Genomic DNA, 19,338 nt, shown 5'->3' with positions numbered 1-19,338 from the left:
TACCATTCAAAAGTATATTTTGCCTTCAATAAAGACACGTCTTTTGCACTGCACTTTATGGGGGGGTTTATTCAGCAAAGGTCTGAGCAGATTCTAAATATCCGGAAAGAGATGGAAAATTCACTGACACCTATCATGCTCCAAGTACAGTATGTATATTTTCATGTAGCTTTCATGTTTCTCAGCCGTACCAGAGAACATTAATACAAAATGTTTATGCCTGCATCTCACCTTTTCACCGCCATGTACTGATGGGAAAATACGTCAATATTACCAGCGGATGGCGCCACAACCCCATTCTAGATGACAAGTTGACAACTAGACACCACCCGACGACGATAACGCTGCTGCTACATTCGGAACCAGGCTAGCAGTAAATATATTTTGTTTACTGACTGAGTGTTGGAAACTAACTCACTAATTTCGTTTTGGGTTGGGCAGCAATCTGCAGCACCAGTTGCTGACACTGCAAGGTGGGGGAGTAGGCTGTTGAGATTAGATGCTCGAGAGACATTTTTTTTGTGTGTTGATGAGCCGAGTAACATGGACACAAAGAACAAAAGATGAAGTGACTGTCACCCGAGGGAGCATGCTGGCCACAAAGGGACAGAAGATTAGATGTCACCGACATGAACGCGGCACATAAATAAGGTGATGTTACAAAGTAATTRTTTCGCATTGTTCTGTTTGCCAATATTTGATAGCTTATGGATGCGGGCTCTCCTTGTCTGTCTCGCTCGCTATCCAAAGCCTGCCTTATCGAACTGATCTTGTATAGTCTAGACGGCTCACCAGGACTCAAATGTATTCACTTTAATGGCTCAAATATTCTCATTTTTATAAAGGGCTCGGTTTCAATCCATCTCAATTTGCTATAGAGCCCCAGCGTGGAGGTGTCATAGTACCCATAAAGCCTAGCGGTCAAACAGGGAAATGGTTCCAATCGTTTTTCCACCATTTTTCCGTAGGGGATTTTAGAGTAATTTAAGGGCAGTGTTTTGTGTGGACTTATTTATTTTTTACTTTTTATTTAACTTGGCAAGTCAGTTAAGAACAAATTATTATTTACAATGACGGCCTACCAAACCCTTACCTGGACGACGCTGGGCCAATTGTGTGCCTCCCTATGGGACTCCCAATCACGGCCGGTTGTGATACAGCCTGGACTCGAACCAGGGTCTGTAGTGATGCCTCTAACACTGATATACAGTGCTTTAGACCGCTGCGCCACTCGGGAGCCCATGATACAGTTGAAGTTTCAACCACTCCACAAATTACTTGTTAACAAACTATAGATTTGGCAAGTCGGTTAAGACATCTACTTTGCATGACACAAGTAATTTTTCCAACAATTGTTTACAGACAGATTATTTCACTTATAACTCAATGTATCACAATTCCAGTGGGACAGAAGTTTACATACACTAAATTGACTGTGCCTTTAAACAGCTTGGACAATTCCAGAAAATTATGTCATGGCTTTAGAAGCTTCTGATAGGCTAATTGACATAATTTGAGACAATTGGAGGTGGATGTAGTTCAAGGCCTACCTTCAAACTCACTGCCTCTGCTTGACATCATGGGAAAATCAAAAGAAATCAGCCAAGACCTCAGAAAAAAGTTGTAGACCTCCAGAAGTCTGGTTCATCATTGGGAGCAATTTCCAAATGCCTGAAGGTACCACGTTCATCTGTACAAACAATAGTACGCAAGTATAAACACCATGGGACCACGGAGCCGTCATACTGCTCAGGAAGGAGACGTGTTCTGTCTCCTAGAGATGAACGTACTTTGGTGCGAAAAGTGCAAATCAATCCCAGATCAACAGCAAAGGATCTTGTGAAGATGCTGTAGGAAACCGGTACAAAAGTATCAATATCCACAGTGAAACGAGTCCTATATTGACATAACCTGAAAGGCCGCTCAGCAAAGAAGAAGCCACTGCTCCAAAACCGCCATTAAAAACCCAGACTACAGTTTGCAACTGCACATGGGGACAAAGATCATACTTTTTGGAGAAATGTCCTCTGGTCTGATGAAACAAAAATAGAACTGTTTGTCCATAATGACCATCGTTATGTTTGGAGGAAAAAGGGGGAGGCTTGCAAGCCGAAGAACACCATCCCATCCCTGAAGCACGGGGGTGGCAGCATCATGTTGTGGGGGTGCTTTGCTGCAGGAGGGACTGGTGCACTTCACAAAATGATGGTATCATGAGGATGGAAAATGATGTGGATATATTGAAGCAACATCTCAAGACATCAGTCAGGGCAGGGCGTTAAAGCTTGGTTGCAAATGGGTCTTCCAAATGGACAATGACCCCAAGCACACTTCCAAAGTTGTGACAAAATGGCTTAAGGACAACAAAGTCAAGGTATTGGAGTGGCCATCACAAAGCCCTGACCTCAATCCTATTGAAGATTTGTGGGCAGAACTGAAAAAGCTTGTGTGAGCAAGGAGGCCTACTAACCTGACTCAGTTACACCAGCTCTGTCAGGAGGAATTGGCCAAAATTCACCCAACTTATTGTGGGGAGCTTGTGGAAGGCTACCTGAAACATTTGATCCAAGTTAAACAATTTAAAGGCAATGCTACCAAAAACGAATTGAGTGTATGTAAACTTCTGACCCACTGGGAATGTGATGAAAGAAATAAAAGCTGAAATAAATCATTCTCTCTACTATTATTCTGACATTTCACATTCTTAAAATAAAGTGGTGATCCTAACTGACCTAAAACAGGGAATTTTTACTTGGATTAAATGTCAGGAATTGTGAAAAACTGAGTTTAAATGTATTTGGCTGAGGTGTATGTAAACTTCTGACTTCAACTGTATGTTGGTATGGTATGTATTCATTTGTGAATGTCGATCATCCATTTCGTATGGTATGTTACGAATTTGCTAAACATACACTACCGGTCAAAGGTTTTAGTACACCTACTCATTCAAGGGTTTTTCTTTATTTTGACTATTTTCTACATTGTAGAATAATAGTGAAGACATCAAAACTATGAAATAACACATATGGAATCATGTAGTAACCAAGAAAGTGTTAAACAAATCAAAATATATTTGAGATGATTCAAATAGCCACCCTTTTCCTTGATGACAGCTTTGCACACTCTTGGTATTCTCTCAACCTGCTTCACCTGGAATGCTTTTCCAACAGTCTTGAAGGAGTTCCCACAAATGCTGAGCACTTGTTGGCTGCTTTTCCTTCACTCTGCGGTCCAACTCATCCCAAACTGTCTCAATTTGGTTGAGGTCGGGGGATGGTGGAGGCCAGGTCATCTGATGCAGCACTCCATCACTCTCCTTCTTGGACAAATAGCCCTTACACAGCCTGGAGGTGTGTTTTGGTCATTAACCTGTTGAAAAACAATTGATAGTCCCACTAAGCCCAAACCAGATGGGATGGCGTATCGCTGCAGAATGCTGTGGTAGCCATGCTGTTTAAGTGTGCCTTCAATTCAAAATAAATCGCAGACATTGTCACCAGCAAAGCACCCCCACACCATCACACCTCCTCCTCCATGCTTTACGGTGGGAAATACACATGCTGAGATCATCCGTTCACCCTCACAAAGACACGGCGGTTGGAACCCAAAATCTCAAATTTGGACTCCAGACCAAAGGACAAATTTCCACCGGTCTAATGTTTGTTGTTTGTGTTTCAAGTCTCTTCTTCTTATTGCTGTCCTTTAGTAGTGGTTTCTTTGAAGCAATTTGACCATGAAGGCCTGATTCACATAGTCTTTTCTGAACAGTTGATGTTGAGATGTGTCTGTTATTTGAACTCTGTGAAGCATTTTTTCAGGCTGCAATTTCTGAGGCTGGTAACTCTAATGAACTCATCCTCTGCAGCAGAGGTAACTGGGTCTTCGGTTCCTGTGTGGTCCTCATGAGAGACAGTTTCATCATAGCGCTTAATGGTTTTTGCGACTGCACTTGAAGAAACTTTCAAAGTTATTGAAATGTTCCGTATTGACTGACCTTCATGTCTTAAAGTAATGATGGACTGTCGTTTCTCTTTGCTTATTTGAGCTGTTCTTGCAATAATATGGACTTGGTCTTTTACCAAATAGGGCTATCTTCTGTATACCCTGATTGGCTCAAACGTATTAAGAAGGAAAGAAATAAAACAAATTWACTTTTAAGAAGGCACACCTGTTAATTGAAATGCGTTCCCTTGACTACCTCGTGAAGCTGGTTGAGAGAATGCCAAGTGTGTGCAAAACTGTCATCAAGGAAAAGGGTGGCTATTTAAAGAATCTCAAATATTAAATATATTTGATTTGATTATTAACACTTTTTTGGTTCCTACATTATTCCAAGTGTGCAATTTCGTAGTTTTGGTATCTTCGTAGAACATAGTACAAATAAAGAAAAACCCTTGAATGAGTTGGCATTCAAAAAAATTTGACCGGTAGTATATGATGTTACAAATTCCAGTTTGTTGTGGCTAACGTTAGCTAGGTCGCTAATGTTAGCTAGGCTAGAGTTTAGGGTTTATGTTAGGGGAAGGGTTAGCTAAAAGGCTTAGGGTTAAGGGAAGGTAACATGCTAAGTAGTTGAAAAGTTGCTGAAATTCTAAAGTTGTCCATGATGAGATTCAAACACGCAACCTTTGGGTTGCCAGACGTTTGCGTTATACGCCCACCCATCCATCCATCCATCCCGACCAACCACCCTCCTATTGTTTTTGCCTTAAATAACCTTCTGTCTTATGTAACCATACCAAACATAACATACACGATATATACAAAAGTGTGTGGACACCCCTTCATATTAGTGGATTCCGCTATTTCAGCCACACCTGTTGCTGAAAAGTGTATAAAATCGAGCACACAGCCATGCAATCTCCATAGACAAGCATTGGCAGTAGCATTGGCAGTAGACCTGGCCTTACTGAAGAGCTCATTGACTTTCAATGTGGCACCATCATAGCATGCCACCTTTCCAAAAAGTCAGTTTGTCAAATTTCTGCCCTGCTTGAGCTGCCCCGGTCAATTGTAAGTGCTTTTATTGTGAAGTGGAAACGTCTAGGAGCAACAACGGCTCAGCCGCGAAGTGCTAGGCCACACAAGCTCAGAGAACGGGACCGCTGAGTGCTGAAGCACACAGCGCGTAGAAATCGTTTGTCCTCATTTGCAACACTCACTGCAGAGTTCCAAACTGCCTCTGGAAGCAACGTCAGCACATTAACTGTTCGTTGGGAACTTTATGAAATGGTTTTCCATGGGCGTGGAGCCGCACACAAGCCTAAGCGCACAATGCCATTGGACTCTGGAGCAGTGGAAACGCATTCTCTGGAGTGATGTATCACGCTTCACCATCTTGCAGTCCGACAGACTAATCTGGGTTTGGCAGATGCCAGGAGGACGCTACCTGCCCAAATGCATAGTGCCAACTGTAAAGTTTGGTGGTAGAGGAAAAATGGTCTGGGGTTGTTTTTCATGGTTCGGACTATGCGCCTTAGTTCCACTGAAGGGAAATCTTAACTCTACAGCATACAATGACATTCTAGACGATTCTGTGCTTCCGACTTTGTGGCAACAGTTTGGAGAAGGCCCTTTCCTGTTTCTGCATGACAATGCCCCTGTGCACATAGCGGGGTCTATACAGAAATGGTTTGTTGAGATCGGTGTGGAAGAACTTGACTGGCCTACACAGAGCCCTGACCTCAACCCCATCGAACACCTTCGGTGGGATGAAATTRAACACCGACTGCGAGCCAGGCCTAATCGGCCAACATCAGTGCCCGACCTCACTAATGCTCTTGTGGCTGAATAGAAGCAAGTCCCCGCAGCAATATTCCGACATCTACTGGAAAGCCTTCCCAGAAGAGTGGAGGCTGTTTTTGCAGAAAAGGGGGACCTAATCCTTATTTGAGTGTCCCAGATTTATTTTTACTATGTTACGTCTTGTCTGAGACCAGGATGTGCAGCCCCACTGCCCCAGACACAATTACTTTTGGACTTGTTTAGAAACTCCCTAAAGTCTGCTAGCATGAAATTTCTCCTTACCAATGAGGGTGTATCATGGTCTCATTTCCCAATAAAAACACATGCGACCTCACCAAATCCTCAATACTCAGACTGGCCAGAACAGTACAGCTGCTCAGTTCAGTTAAATTGTTTATTAGTTGCTTTGTATTTTTACAAGGGTTCATTGAAAGGTAATGTATTTCTGCATTGCACTTATGTTTTTTTGTATTTAGCTGAGGGATGACATCGCTGGCTGTCGGCGTGGTCCTTTGTCTAACAGGCTGGATCACTCTCTACACACTACTGTGTAACACCAATGGCAGCCATGGTTCTGAGTGGAATTGTAGGCTGGTCACACTGCTCCATGGAATCCTGGCCGTCTGTATAACTGCCTACATAGGCTATGTGGATGGACCTTGGCCCTTCACACATCCAGGTAAGACGCTCACTCTCTAATCCCACGTAGTGCTGCTCCTGTACCGCCTTTCTGTAAAAGGTGGTAAAGTTGGTATAGGAGCAATTTTTTGGGGGGCGGTCAGTATACTTTGATATGTGTGTGTATGTTGCTAACCATAAATGGTGTTTACAATAACGTTGTGATCTTGTTTCCAGGCACAAAGAACACCCCCCTTCAGATCAGTGCTATGGTCATTAGCCTGGGCTACTTCTTCTTCGACATGGGCTGGTGTGTGTACTTCCGCACAGAAGGCCCGGTGATGCTGGCCCACCACACCATGAGCATCCTGGGTATCTTGTTGACCCTGAGCTTGGGGGAATCAGGCATCGAGTCCTGCGCCGTGCTCTTTGGCAGTGAGATCACAAACCCCCTGCTGCAAACTCGCTGGTTCCTGAGACAGTTGGGTCGCTATGAGAGCCTGACGGGGGAGGTGGTGGATGTTTTGTTTGTAGTGCTATTTGTGTTCATGCGCATAGTGGTTGGCGGGAGGATGTTGTACTGCGAGCTCATCTCCCCACGGCCCAGGTTCATTATAAAGTGTGGGGGAGTTGCCATGTATGTGCTGTCCTGGGTGTTCATGGTGGACATTGGTCGTTTCGCCTACCGCAAGAGTCAATCCAAATACAGACGCTGGAGAGACCAACACAGATTGGCAGCAGTTAACGGACATGACGGAAAGACCGACTGAAAGACTTCCTTATCATTAGAAGATGAATTAAAAACATCCAATGTTTATACTAACAGAACGTCTTTAACAAATGATTAACTACCAATGGTTGGGTATGATTATTGGGGAATAGTCTTTGGTATTCAGCTTACACTTGTACATTTTTGTGCTCCGTTCAGAAAAAACAAGATGCTCAGTTTAAACATTCACTGTTCATCAGTCACTTTGGGTTAATAAACTGGGTGGTTCGAGCCCTGAATGCTGATTGGCTGACAGCCGTGGTATATCAGACCGTATGCCACGGGTATGACAAAACATGTATTTTTACTGCTCTAATTACGTTGGTAACCAGTTTATAATAGCAATTTGGCACCTTGGGGGTTGTGATATATGGCCAATATACCACGGCTAAGGGCTGTGTCCAGGCACTCCGTGTTGCGTCATGCATAAGAACAGCCCTTAGCCGTGGTATATATGCCATATATCACACCTCCTCGGGCCTTATTGCTTAATTATAACACAGGTTCATTGGAAGGTAATTTAGTGCCTTCAAAGTATTCACAACCTTTTTCCTCATTTTGTTCAAGTAAAATTCTATTTCTCACATGCTTCGTAGACAACAGGTGTAGACTAACAGTGAAATGCTTATTTACGCATCCATTTCCAACCATGCAGAGTTAAAGATAAGATACAAAATCTAATAAAAAATGAAATATTAACACAAGGAATAAATACACAGTGAATAACGATTAAAAATAACATGGCTATATTAGCAAGTAGAAAATAACATGACTGTATAAAGGGAGTACCAGTACCGAGTCGATGTGCAGGGATACGAGGTAATTGAGGTAGCTATGTACTGTACATATAGGTAGGGGTAAAGTGGCTAGGCAACAGCATAGATAGACAGTAGCAGCAGCGTGTGTATTGTCTTACAGCCTGAATTTTAAAATTGATTCAATTGAGATTTTTGGTCACTGGCCTACACACAATAACCCATAATGTCAAAGTGGAATTGTTAGAAATTTTTACAAATTTAATTATAAATGAAAAGCTGTAATGTCTTGAGCAGTGGTGGAAAAACTACCCAATTGTCATACTTGAGTAAAAGTAAATATACCTCAATAGAAAATGACTCAAGTAGAAGTGAATGTCACCCATTTAAAATACTACTTCAGTAAAAGTCTATAAGCATTTGGATTTAAATATAGTTAAGTATCAAAAGTAAATGTAATTGGAAGAAATATACTTAAGAATCAAAAGTAAAAGTATAAATAATTTCAAATTGCTTATATTAAGCAAACCAGACTGCACAATTTTCTTGATTTTTTTTAAATTTAAGGATAGACAGGGACACACTCCAACACTCAGACATAATTTACAAACAAAGCATTTGTGTTTAGTGTGTCCACCAGATGAGAGGCAGTAGGGATGACCAGGGATGTTCTGTTGACAAGTGCATTCAAAATGTAATGTGTAATTTTGGGTGTCAGGGAAAATGTATGGAGTAAAAAGTACATTATTGTCTTTAGGAATGTAGTTAAGTAAAAGTTGCGAGAAATATAAATTGTAAAGTACAGATGCCCCCAAAAACGACTTAAGTAGTACTTTAAAGTATTTTTACTTAAGTACTTTACACCACTGGTAATGAGTCAATAAGTATTCAACACTTTTGTTATGGCAAGCCTGAATAAGTATAGGAGTAAAAATGTGCTTAACAAGTCACATAAGTTTCTAGGACTCTCTCTGTGTGCAATAATAGTTAACATATATTTTTTTAATGACTACCTCATCTCTGTAACCCACATAAAAATATTTTGTAAGGTTCGACAGTTGAGCAGTGAATTTCAAACACAGATTCAACCACAAAAACCAGAGAGGTTTTCCAATGCCTCGCAAAAAAGGGCACCGATTGAGCATGGTGAAGTTATTCAATACACTTTGGATCTTGTATCAATACATCCAATCACTAAAAAGAGACAGGCGTCCTTCCTAACTCAGTTGCCAGAGAGGAAGGAAACCGCTCGGGGATTTCACCATGAGATCAATAATGACTTTAAAACAGAGTTTAATGGCTATGATAGGAGAAAACATTGTAGCTACGTCACAATACTAACCTAATTGACAGAGTGAAAAGAAGGAACCCTGTACAGAATTTAAAATATTTAAAACATGCATCCTATTTGCAACAAGGCAATAAAGTAATACTGCAAAAAATGTGGCAAAGCAAATATGTTTGGGGCAAATACAATACAACACTTTACTGAGTACCCCTCTTCATATTTTAAAGCATGGTGGTGGCTGCATCATGTTATTGGTATGCTTGTAACCGCTAAGAACTGGGGAGTTTTTCAGTATAAAAAAATAAACGGAATGGAGCTAAGCACAGGCAAAATCCTTGAGGATAAACTGGTTCAGTCCGTTTTCCACCAGACACTGGGAGATGAGTTCACCTTTTAGCAGGACAATAACCTTAAACTGGCTAAATCTACACTGAAGCTGTTTACCAAGAAGTGGCTGAGTTACAGTTTTGACCTAAATCTGCTTGAAAATCTATGGTAAGACATAAAAATGGTTGTCTTGAAGAAATTTGAAAGGAATAATGGGCAAATGTTGCACAATCCAGGTGTGGAAAGCTCTTAGAGACTCACCCAGAAAGACTGACTGTAATCACTGCCAAAGGTGATCCTAACATGAATTGAATACTTATCTAATCAAGATATATTTGTTTTGTTTTTCATAAATGTTTTACAAATGTTAGAATTTGTCTTCCACTTTGACATTAGAGTATTTTGTGTAGATATTTGACAAAAAACAATACAATTAAATCAATTTTAATCCCATGTTTTAACACTACAAAATGTGGAAAAAGTCAAGGGGTGTGAATACCTTTTTGAAGGCACTGTATTTCTATATTACAATTATGCTGCATTTTACAGAACATTTACTGAACATAAAATGTAGGCTAATCGGACTTACTTGCACAAATCTTGAGCATAGCTGATATTGTTGGTGATGGTAGAAAATGAATGCAATCTTATGAAACTTCTACAGTGTATATATATTTGTGTGTGTGTGTGTGTGTGTGTGTGTGTGTGTTTGTCATTAAGTGGTTTTTGTTTTTGTGTCTTTAGCTGAGGGATGACATCGCTGCCTATTGGTGTGGTCCTCTGCCTAACAGCCTGGATCACTCTCTACAAACTACTGTGTAATAACAATGAAAGCCGTGGCTTTGAGTGGAACTGTAGGCTGGTCACACTGCTCCATGGCATCCTGGCGGTCTGCATAACAGCATACATAGGCTATGTGGAAGGACCTTGGCCCTTCACACATCCAGGTAAGATGCTTTAGTTGCACTGAAACAGTGTAATCGTTTCCATGTAGAGTTCTGCTTCTATATAACCATTCTCTAAAGGTGGTTAAATTGGTATATAGGGGTCATTCCATTTCATTTAGCAAGCCATGACACCACCATCTCATTGTTCTGAAATCATTTCTGTAGTTAGACACAGGTAAGATTAGCATTTTTGTTAAAAACATTTTGTTTAGATATAATTTGATCTATGATAAATTAAGCTAATTGATTGCATCTAAATTGGCTTCATATAATATGCAATAAATCCGATTTGGACCAACATTTTTTCTAACAATGCGTAAGACATAAGGAATCCAAAGAAATCTTTAAAAGCCACCCACGGACCTCCACGCCAATCCCAACCCAACAACAAGTATACAGAATCAGGTCTCTAATTCTGACAAGTAGTATGGATCTGCGGTATTGCTTCTTCATCTTATGTAATGAATTCTCAGTGAATTTGTTGCTTTTTTTTCTGTTCAGAGAAATTTGTCATTAAAGTTGTTTGGTTTATATCCCATCCTACATCCTGATACCAGGTTCTGACCACTAGATGGTACTGTTCCAGGACTATATAAATACTTACGCTTGTACACTAATTGCAATAAACACTGAGTGTACAAAACATTAGGAACACCTTCCTAATATTGAGTTGCACCTCCTTTTGTCCTCAGAACAGCATCAATTTGTCGGGGCATGGACTCTACAAGGTGTCGAAAGCGTTCCACAGGGATGCTGGCTCATGTTGACTCCAATGCTTCCTACAGTTGTGTCAAGTTGGCTGGATGTCTTTTGGGTGGTGGACCATTCTGGATGCACACGGGAAACTGTTCCGCGTGAAAACCCGGAAGCGTTGCAGTTCTTGACTGACTCAAACCGCCAGGCACCTATTACCATACCCCATTCAAAGGCACTTAAATCCTTTGAAGTAAATTTAACAGGCAACATCAATAAGGGATTATAGTTTTCAAATGGATTCACCTGGTCAGTCTATGTCATGGAACACAGTGTATACATGTAAACGGGTAATAGTGACCAGTAACAGGACAAATACTAATAGTAATGGCAATCAATAATCAATGGACAGCAGCGTAATGGAGTAATACATCAAATCAATAATAATTCTAGCAGTACCGTAGGTTGTCTGTTAGACCTGTGGATGGGCATAGATAGGGTCAGTGTGGATAGTCTGTGGGAGAGGGAGAGCAGTAGGGGGTTAGAAGCTGTTAAGGAGTCTGTTGGTCTGAGCCTTGACACACCGGTACAGCCTGCTGGACGGGAACATGGAGAACAGTCCATGTCTCGGATGGTTAAAGTCTTTGGCAGTTTTTTTTTTCTTTCTCAGAAACCGGCTGACCATCCATAACTGCCTCTGCATGGCTTTCCGGTCGCGGGCGGGGCAGTTGCCATACCAGAGAGTAGTACAACCAGTCAGGAGGCTCTCAATGGTGCAGCTGTAAAAGCTTCTGAGAATCTGAGGGGTATGCCAAATCGTTTCAGCCTCCTAAGGGATAAGAGGTGTTGCCGTGCCTTCTTCACAACGTTCTGGTGTGAGAAGACCATGTTAAGTCTTCAGTGATGTGGACACAGAGGAACTTGAAGCTCTTGAACTCTCGCCTGTTTCCTGTAATCCACGATCAGCTCCTTGGTCTTGCTGACATTGAGGGAGAGGTTTGTTGTCCTGGCAACACACTGGCAATTCTCTGACCTCATTCCTGTAGGCTTTCTCATCTCCGTTGGTGACCAGGCCTACAACCGTCGTGTCGTCAGCAAACGTTGATGGAGTTGAAGATGTGCGTGGCCACATAGTCGTGGATAAACATAAAGTACAGGAGGGGGCTAAGCACACACACCTAGGGGGCCCTCGTGTTCAGAGTCAGCATGGCGGAGGTGTTGTTGCCTACTCTAACCACCTGGGGTCGGCCCGTTAGGAGATCCAGGATCCAGTTGCATAGGGAGGTGTTCAGTCCCAGGGTCCCGAGCTTGGTGACGAGCTTGGAGGGCATTATGGTGTTGAATGCTGAGCTGTAGTCGATGAACAACATTCTCAAATAGGTATTCCTCTTTTCCAGGTAGGAGAGGGCAGTGTGGAGTGCAATTGAGATTGCATTGTCTGCAGATCTGTTGGGGCGTTATGCAAATTGGAGTGGGTTTCAGATGTCTGGGATGATGGAGTTGATATTTGCCATGACCAGCCTTTCAAAGCACTTCATGATTACAGATCTTAGTGCTATATGCACATGGCAGTAGTAATTGTGGCAGGTAGCTTTAGAGTTCTTGGGGACAAGAATGATGGTGGTCAGCTTGAGATGTGGGGATTACAGACTAGGACAAGGAAAGGTTGAAAATGACCGTGAAGATGCCTGCAAGCTGGTCTGCACATGCTCTGAGAACGGCCTTGCGAATGTTGACCAGATTAAAAACTTATTCACGTAGGCCTAGGAGAGCGAGATCACCAATTCCTCTGGGACGGCGGAGGCCCTCATGCACAGCTCTGTGTTATTTTTGTCGAAGCGTGCATACAATTTATTGAGTTTGCCTATAAAGGCGGGAGTCTTGACCCTGACGCTCTACGGAGCAGAGGTGATGCTTAGTGTTGCTAGCTATTCTCTCAATGCCGACACCGAGGCACCAGCTCGAAGCATCGAAGCAGAATTTGAGGCACACCGAGACTTTTTCTTGGAACACACTTCTCTTGTGTATACAATTGTGTGAAAATCCGTTCCTTGCACACAGATTCAGTGCTGTATTCAGGATGTCATTCCACCCGTGTCAACAGTGTGAGAAACAACTCCTAGCCTCGGATGAGCACACTCTTTGCCTTCTTTGCTTGGGAGCTGAACATGCTCAAGCTGCTGCACAGAGTAGCAGGAATTCACACCGAGAGCATTGATATCTCGATTTGAGAGCTTTGTGGACGTAACCTCCGGACTGTCATCAGATTAATCTGCCACACCGATCTTTGATCGTAGACCTTCCTCTGCAGATCATTCCAAATGCTCCAGGTCAAATGACAGGTCTCACTCCCCTTGTGATCCACTGCCCAATTAATGCCATTGCTCATCCTCGCCTGGGCACAAATCTCACTGCACTGAGCTGCGCAAGGAGATTATGTCATTGGGCAGTCACATGGCAAACATGGAGTCCACCCTCGAGCACATCCTGGCCAGACTTCCACTGCCGGTACCAAACTCAACCCCTCTGAACAGAGTGTGGTTGTTGAATCTGATGACACTGATGTTTTGTCCACAAGAGCTTCCCACTCTTGTGCCACAGACAATGATCACTCTGATGAAGGTATGCACCGTGGCTCTAGCATCGTCCAGTCCCAGCCTGTTGGCCTTGCAGTAGCAATGCTCCTTTTTCAGCCATATATTTTCTTTGTTTGAGGGGTGAAAAATCCACTTGTCACTTAAATCTCGCTGTATTGATTGCTTTCATTTTACTCCTGCGACTCTTTCATACTCTTTTTGCTTTCATTTAGGTGCATCTAATTTGTAGCAAATTAACTTTCAATTACACAAAAAAGTAACACCCATCAATGTGTTAATGATGTGTTAAATCCCAGACAAAGCTTTCGCATTCTTATAGATGCAACGAAAAGACAATGTATTCTATTGAGCCCATTTCAGTCATTACCGGAGTGTGTTTGACAGGTCATAACAAACATTTTCAAAACCTCCGGCTCAGACAGGCTGCACCTGCTCATTTGGTGGAGGAACATACGTTCTCAGTCCTACCGAAGAGTTTCTAGAGAGCGATACAATGGTGGTGCGTAGCACTTCAAACTCCCGGTGGAGTTCTCCGAAGCGCAGTTCACAACCAGATGACTTTGATTACAGACATATTCCTACAGGGATGGGGAGCTGTTTTACAGCAGTAAGGGGTTCATGGTGTATAATCAGCACCATAAACAACAGCTCACATCAATGTACTGGAGCTCAAGACGGTTCACTTTGCACTCCAGCACTTCCTCCAAACATGTACTGATACGGACAGACAGCATGACAGTGGTTGCATTCATCAACTGCCAGGGCGGACTGAGGTCAATGACACTACACCAGGTAGCAAGGGAGCTAATGCTTTGGGCAAACACACTACTTACATCCCTCAAAGCAATACACCTGCCGGGGCCAATCTGTTTACCTTGCTTGACTCAAACATTGTCCTATGTGGTTCTCCATAAACGGTCAACGCCCTATAACACTGATGGCCGAGAGGGCTGCTCTATGCGTTTCCACCAATTCCCTCGCTCCCTCAGGTCTTGAGGAAGATCATTCTTGAGAACAAGTCAGTTCTACTTGTGGCTCCACATTGGCCACAGGGTTACTGGTTTTCAGACCTTGTACAGCTGACAACCTCCCAACCATGGGAACTCCATCTTCAAGCGGACCTCCTGTCACAAGTGAAGGGCAAGCTTTCACACCCCAAACCCAGCCTACTGACGTTGTGGGTGTGGAACCTGAAGCTACCTTGTAGCTGCAGGATTACCCTCCTTGGTAATTGATATAATACAGGCAGTAAGGGTATCCTTTACACAAAGACTCTATTCCTACAAGTGGAAGTGGTGTATTACCCATGCAGAATCGCCTTGTTCCTGCCCAATTTATGCCATTTTGACTTTTCTCCAGAAGCTTATTGCTGCAGGGAAGTCCCTATCTACATTGAATGTGTGTATGACAGCCTCCCCACTTCTCGCAGGAGTGTTGTGAGTTGTATACACTTTGCAGGATTAGGGCATTGAGTGACTATCTTGCTGCAACAAGATAACTATTTATCAAACAGAACAGATTTKTGTGTGTTATGGGGAGAACACCTAAGGTCTGCCTCGAAGCAGAGACTGGCTCTTTTGGATTACCAATGCAGAGTCAAAATCGTACATTGCAGCAGGTACACCAACTCCAGGTGGCATGGTAGCACACTCCACCAGGGGTACGGCCACCTCATGGGCCCAGTTCAGAGGGGCCTCCCTGGAATCAACACCCATGACTTTCATGAGGTACTACAGACTCAATGTTATGTCCACACCAGCAGTGGTGTCTGTGGTTCTGGACACGGCACGCTCTCTCAACCCAGATAACTGAGCGTACTTTGAACCTTGTACATACTTATCAACCATCGGTGAGATGGATGTTCTATACAGAGTGCTTCCCCTCTTGGTGTTGTTACACCTAATTAAAGCCTCTAATGTGTAAGTTTAAGCTTTCAGCTTGTTTGTGTTTACAGTTGTATACTACAGTTGACATTTAATCCACCCTGTTGGGTTAATATTTTCTATTACAATTAATCAATCCTTTGACTAATTGAATCAGGCGTGGCAGTTTAGGGTTAAAACAAAAATGTGAATCGTCTGGGGGGGCCTGAGGAGAGCTTCGGGAAACCCTGCTGTGGTGGATACAATGACTTCCTAGGGGCTCATCTGGACTAAGGTGGTGAGGTATCCCACTCTGTTGCTGAACCACCTGTTTGGTACAGAAACCCCTTTACGAAAAAGAAAGAGAACGTTACGGATTTAGCCCTGGTTCTCTGAGTAGTGTAGCTTTCATGTCGTTCCTCCACCTCTGTGGAATTAAAGTCAAGTAATTGACAGTGTGTCACGTCACACCACCTTCGGGTGGATACAGTAAGGGAATGCCGTGAAGGGGAAGGAGTTCCCATAGGTCATTTGTCGACCCGTTAATCTACTCAGAGAACTAAGTTTACATCCATAACCCAATGTTCTTTATGTATAGTTTCTTGCCTAGTATACAGTAATTTGATGTGTGTATGACAATGTTACTAACCATGAAGAGTGTTTACAATAACATTGTGATTTTGATTCCAGGCACAAAGAACACTCCCCTTCAGATCAGTGCTATGGTCATTAGCCTGGGCTACTTCATCTTCGACATGGGCTGGTGTGTTTACTTCCGCACAGAAGGCCCGGTGATGCTGGTCCACCACACAATCAGCATCCTGGGTATCTTGTTGACCCTGAGCTTGGGGGAATCAGGCATCGAGTCCTGCGCCGTAATCTTTGCTAGCGAGATCACCAACCCCTTGCTGCAAGCTCGCTGGTTCCTGAGACAGTTGGGTCGCTATGAGAGCCTGACGGGGGAGGTGGTGGATGTTCTGTTTGTAGTGCTATTTGTGTTCATGCGCATAGTGGTTGGCGGGAGGATGTTGTACTGCGAGCTCATCTCCCCACGGCCCAGGTTCATTATAAAGTGTGGGGGAGTTGCCATGTATGTGCTGTCCTGGGTGTTCATGGTGGACATTGGTCGTTTCGCCTACCGCAAGAGTCAATCCAAATACAGACGCTGGAGAGACCAACACAGATTGGCAGCAGTTAATGGACATGTCGGAAAGACCGACTGAAAGACTTCCTTATCATTAGAAGATGAATAACAACATTCAATGTTTATACTAATAGACAACCTTTATACATTTACTGGTTGTGTAAGCATGGGGTTAAAGTCAACCCATTCTTTAGGCCTATATGGTTATATTGGAATATTTGTTGGTATTTAGCTAACACTTGTACATTTTTTAAAAACAAGTGCAAGAGAATGTTGCATAAGCATCTTCAAAAATGTACAACTGTAGCAAAAACAATTGAGACATAGTTTGTCTTTTGAAACCAAAGGACCTAGTGCCAATATGATGTATTTCACAACCTATTTACAATTAACTGTAACCTAATAGTATGTTCTTCTAACCTTGTATCCAGCAATAAGTTGACTATTGGTAAATAGACACATAACATTCCCTAATCCTCATAGGTTAGGCCACACTTTTTTGAGGCAGTGAAATTGAACCGAAACTGTTTCTTTCCTTTTGCAGTATTTTGTTGTTGTATGCAGTAGTTTTTCTGCAGAAATTCTACTTTTTATAAATATTTTGCGTCAAATTTTTCAAATTTGAGTCTAATTTGAATTGTAGTACAATTTATAAGCCATTTAAAAACATTCCATTTCGTTTTTAGGAAGATGTTTATTAGCTCGCTGAGATTGCAGTGTTACATAACACTGTATTTTATATAACATAAAACTCAGTTAAAAGCTACATGTTTCTTGTGATAACTGTCTTTCCATTTAGCTACAATAAAGGTTTTTCATTAAAGTGCACAGCAACAACAAATACGTAACGATCAGTAACACGTGGAACAAAGTAATTGTGTAACATACTGTAATAGTATGTTTTTGTGGTATTTCATTGCTTGATTGGGTGTATATTAGTCATTGTAAATTAGTTTAAAATACCAATTGGTAAACAACAATTTGTGGTAAATGTTGTGTGCATGGAATTGCTTAAAATGTTCCAGTATGATGCTAAGTCACATTTCCCAATATTGTATGCATTCATATTTGAAATTCACTACTTTTTGATGAAATATTTCAATCTGGTGCCTAAATAGTTAGACAATGTGGAATGGTATGTCAACATTCACCACCCCTGTGTCTTAGTTAAAAATACCAATGGGTAAATTATGATTTGTGCTAAATGTTTGTGCACTGTATCGCTTAAAACGTTCCAGTATGATGCTAGATCACATTTCACAATATTGTATGCTTTCATATTTGAAATTCACTACTTTTATATTAAATATTTAAATATGGTGCCTAAATAGTTACAGTATGTGGAATGGTATGTCAACATTCTATACCCCTGTGTCTGTGATAAGGGAGAATAATATAAGTGTGCCTTTGTGACTTTATACGTGTTCAAATGTAATGTTTACTTTTGTGTGTTCAATAAATACCCTGAATACAGAGCTGGTATAGAAATATGTGCTGTAAAATATTACAGCACATGTTAGGCCTGTATAGTATAAAATATTTATTAGAAGAAAAAAATTTACTCTGGGAACTACTACTTTGCCACTTGTTAGAATTTACTTTAAATTAGTTATGTTAATTGTATTACAACATCTTTAAAAGGTATACTAGCCTATATTGCTTTCAAAAAAGTAGTGTAGCCTTGTCCTGTACTGTAGGGTAGACTTATTGCTCTATAGCCATCACAGAGTGCTCTGTGCTTGAAGTATTCAAATTGTCCACATGGTGGCATTTGTAAATCAACAATCCTCCAAAATACTGTACTATAGTGCTCAAGCAGAAATGTTACGTTTGAACAAGTTTTGCTGTCAAATGCCATAACCCTTTAACACTGTAAAGTGTTATGATTTATGATTGTTACAGCAGGAAATTATTGTACTTTATTAACTGGTCATTTTAATGGGATAGTTCACCCACAAATTAAAGTTTGTCAGAAGTTGTCTGACCCCAAAAGGTGAGTCCTGATTAGTGCACGTCCTAAGCCATCTGCTGTGTAGATCCAATAATACAGTATACCTGAATCCCAAATGAATGGGAGCAGTATAGGGATCTCATTTTATTCTGTGCCTTGTTTCGATTCATTTGKGTTGGAGGCATACAACAGTTAACATGAAACATGGACTCCTCTTGACATTAGACCACTTTCTGAGAGCTGAAAACATCTGACAAACTTTGATTTCGGAGTGTCAGATGTTTTAGAAGTGGTCTAACACAAATATATAAGTAGATACAATGAGGGGAATATAAGATGGTGTTGTAGAATACCAATGTGATAATATTTAGGCCAATAATAACAATGATAATGTTAGGTTTTACAGAAAATGTATCTACGTTTTAAGTTCAAAATACATTTGGCCTAGATTATAATATATATTTGTAACCCCAAGGACATCCAATCAGACACCATAATGAACAAGGACAAATAGGAATATATTATTATTGTTATTCATAAAAGTATGGCAAGATTTTTTTTTTTTTATCCCATCTGCCAAGGACATCCAATCAGACACCACAATGAATAAAACGAATATATTATTATTATTATTATTTATGA

At 41.6% G+C, this 19,338-nt stretch overlaps 2 protein-coding genes across 5 annotated transcripts; both read left to right on the top strand.

Moving 5' to 3' along the window:
• Nucleotides 1-310: 310 nt before the first annotated feature.
• Nucleotides 311-18,220, top strand: LOC112067815 (TLC domain-containing protein 5). 3 transcript variants are annotated; one of them, XM_024135802.1, is made up of 3 exons: nucleotides 311-373; nucleotides 10,247-10,449; nucleotides 16,292-18,220. In XM_024135802.1, exons 2-3 carry the CDS (start codon nucleotides 10,254-10,256, stop codon nucleotides 16,822-16,824), a joined length of 729 nt encoding a protein of 242 aa, XP_023991570.1. In that variant the 5' UTR covers nucleotides 311-373; nucleotides 10,247-10,253; the 3' UTR covers nucleotides 16,825-18,220. The 3 variants fall into 3 exon arrangements, with proteins under 3 accessions (XP_023991570.1, XP_023991571.1, XP_023991569.1); XM_024135803.2 differs by lacking the exon at nucleotides 311-373 and adding an exon at nucleotides 7,132-7,220; XM_024135801.2 differs by lacking the exon at nucleotides 311-373 and having other exon boundaries at nucleotides 10,083-10,449.
• LOC112068624 (TLC domain-containing protein 5-like) lies at nucleotides 316-7,377 on the top strand. Of its 2 annotated transcripts, none has more exons than XM_024135799.2 (3): nucleotides 316-651; nucleotides 6,222-6,424; nucleotides 6,601-7,377. In XM_024135799.2, exons 2-3 carry the CDS (start codon nucleotides 6,229-6,231, stop codon nucleotides 7,131-7,133), a joined length of 729 nt encoding a protein of 242 aa, XP_023991567.1. In that variant the 5' UTR covers nucleotides 316-651; nucleotides 6,222-6,228; the 3' UTR covers nucleotides 7,134-7,377. The 2 variants fall into 2 exon arrangements, with proteins under 2 accessions (XP_023991567.1, XP_023991568.1); XM_024135800.2 differs by having other exon boundaries at nucleotides 319-373.
• Nucleotides 18,221-19,338: the final 1,118 nt, after the last annotated feature.

This window comes from Salvelinus sp. IW2-2015, unplaced genomic scaffold, assembly GCF_002910315.2.
Source record: "Salvelinus sp. IW2-2015 unplaced genomic scaffold, ASM291031v2 Un_scaffold611, whole genome shotgun sequence".
NCBI lineage: Eukaryota > Metazoa > Chordata > Actinopteri > Salmoniformes > Salmonidae > Salvelinus > Salvelinus sp. IW2-2015.
This window is presented reverse-complemented; position numbering and strand designations above follow the sequence as displayed.

Excerpts from the sequence above, each read along its gene's own strand:
- LOC112067815 (XM_024135802.1), top strand. The coding sequence starts at position 10,254 with ATGACATCGCTGCCTATTGGTGTGGTCCTCTGCCTAACAGCCTGGATC. Across the intron at positions 10,450-16,291 it reads TTGGCCCTTCACACATCCAG|GCACAAAGAACACTCCCCTT; the intron begins GTAAGATGCTTT and ends TTTTGATTCCAG.
- LOC112068624 (XM_024135799.2), top strand. The coding sequence starts at position 6,229 with ATGACATCGCTGGCTGTCGGCGTGGTCCTTTGTCTAACAGGCTGGATC. Across the intron at positions 6,425-6,600 it reads TTGGCCCTTCACACATCCAG|GCACAAAGAACACCCCCCTT; the intron begins GTAAGACGCTCA and ends TCTTGTTTCCAG.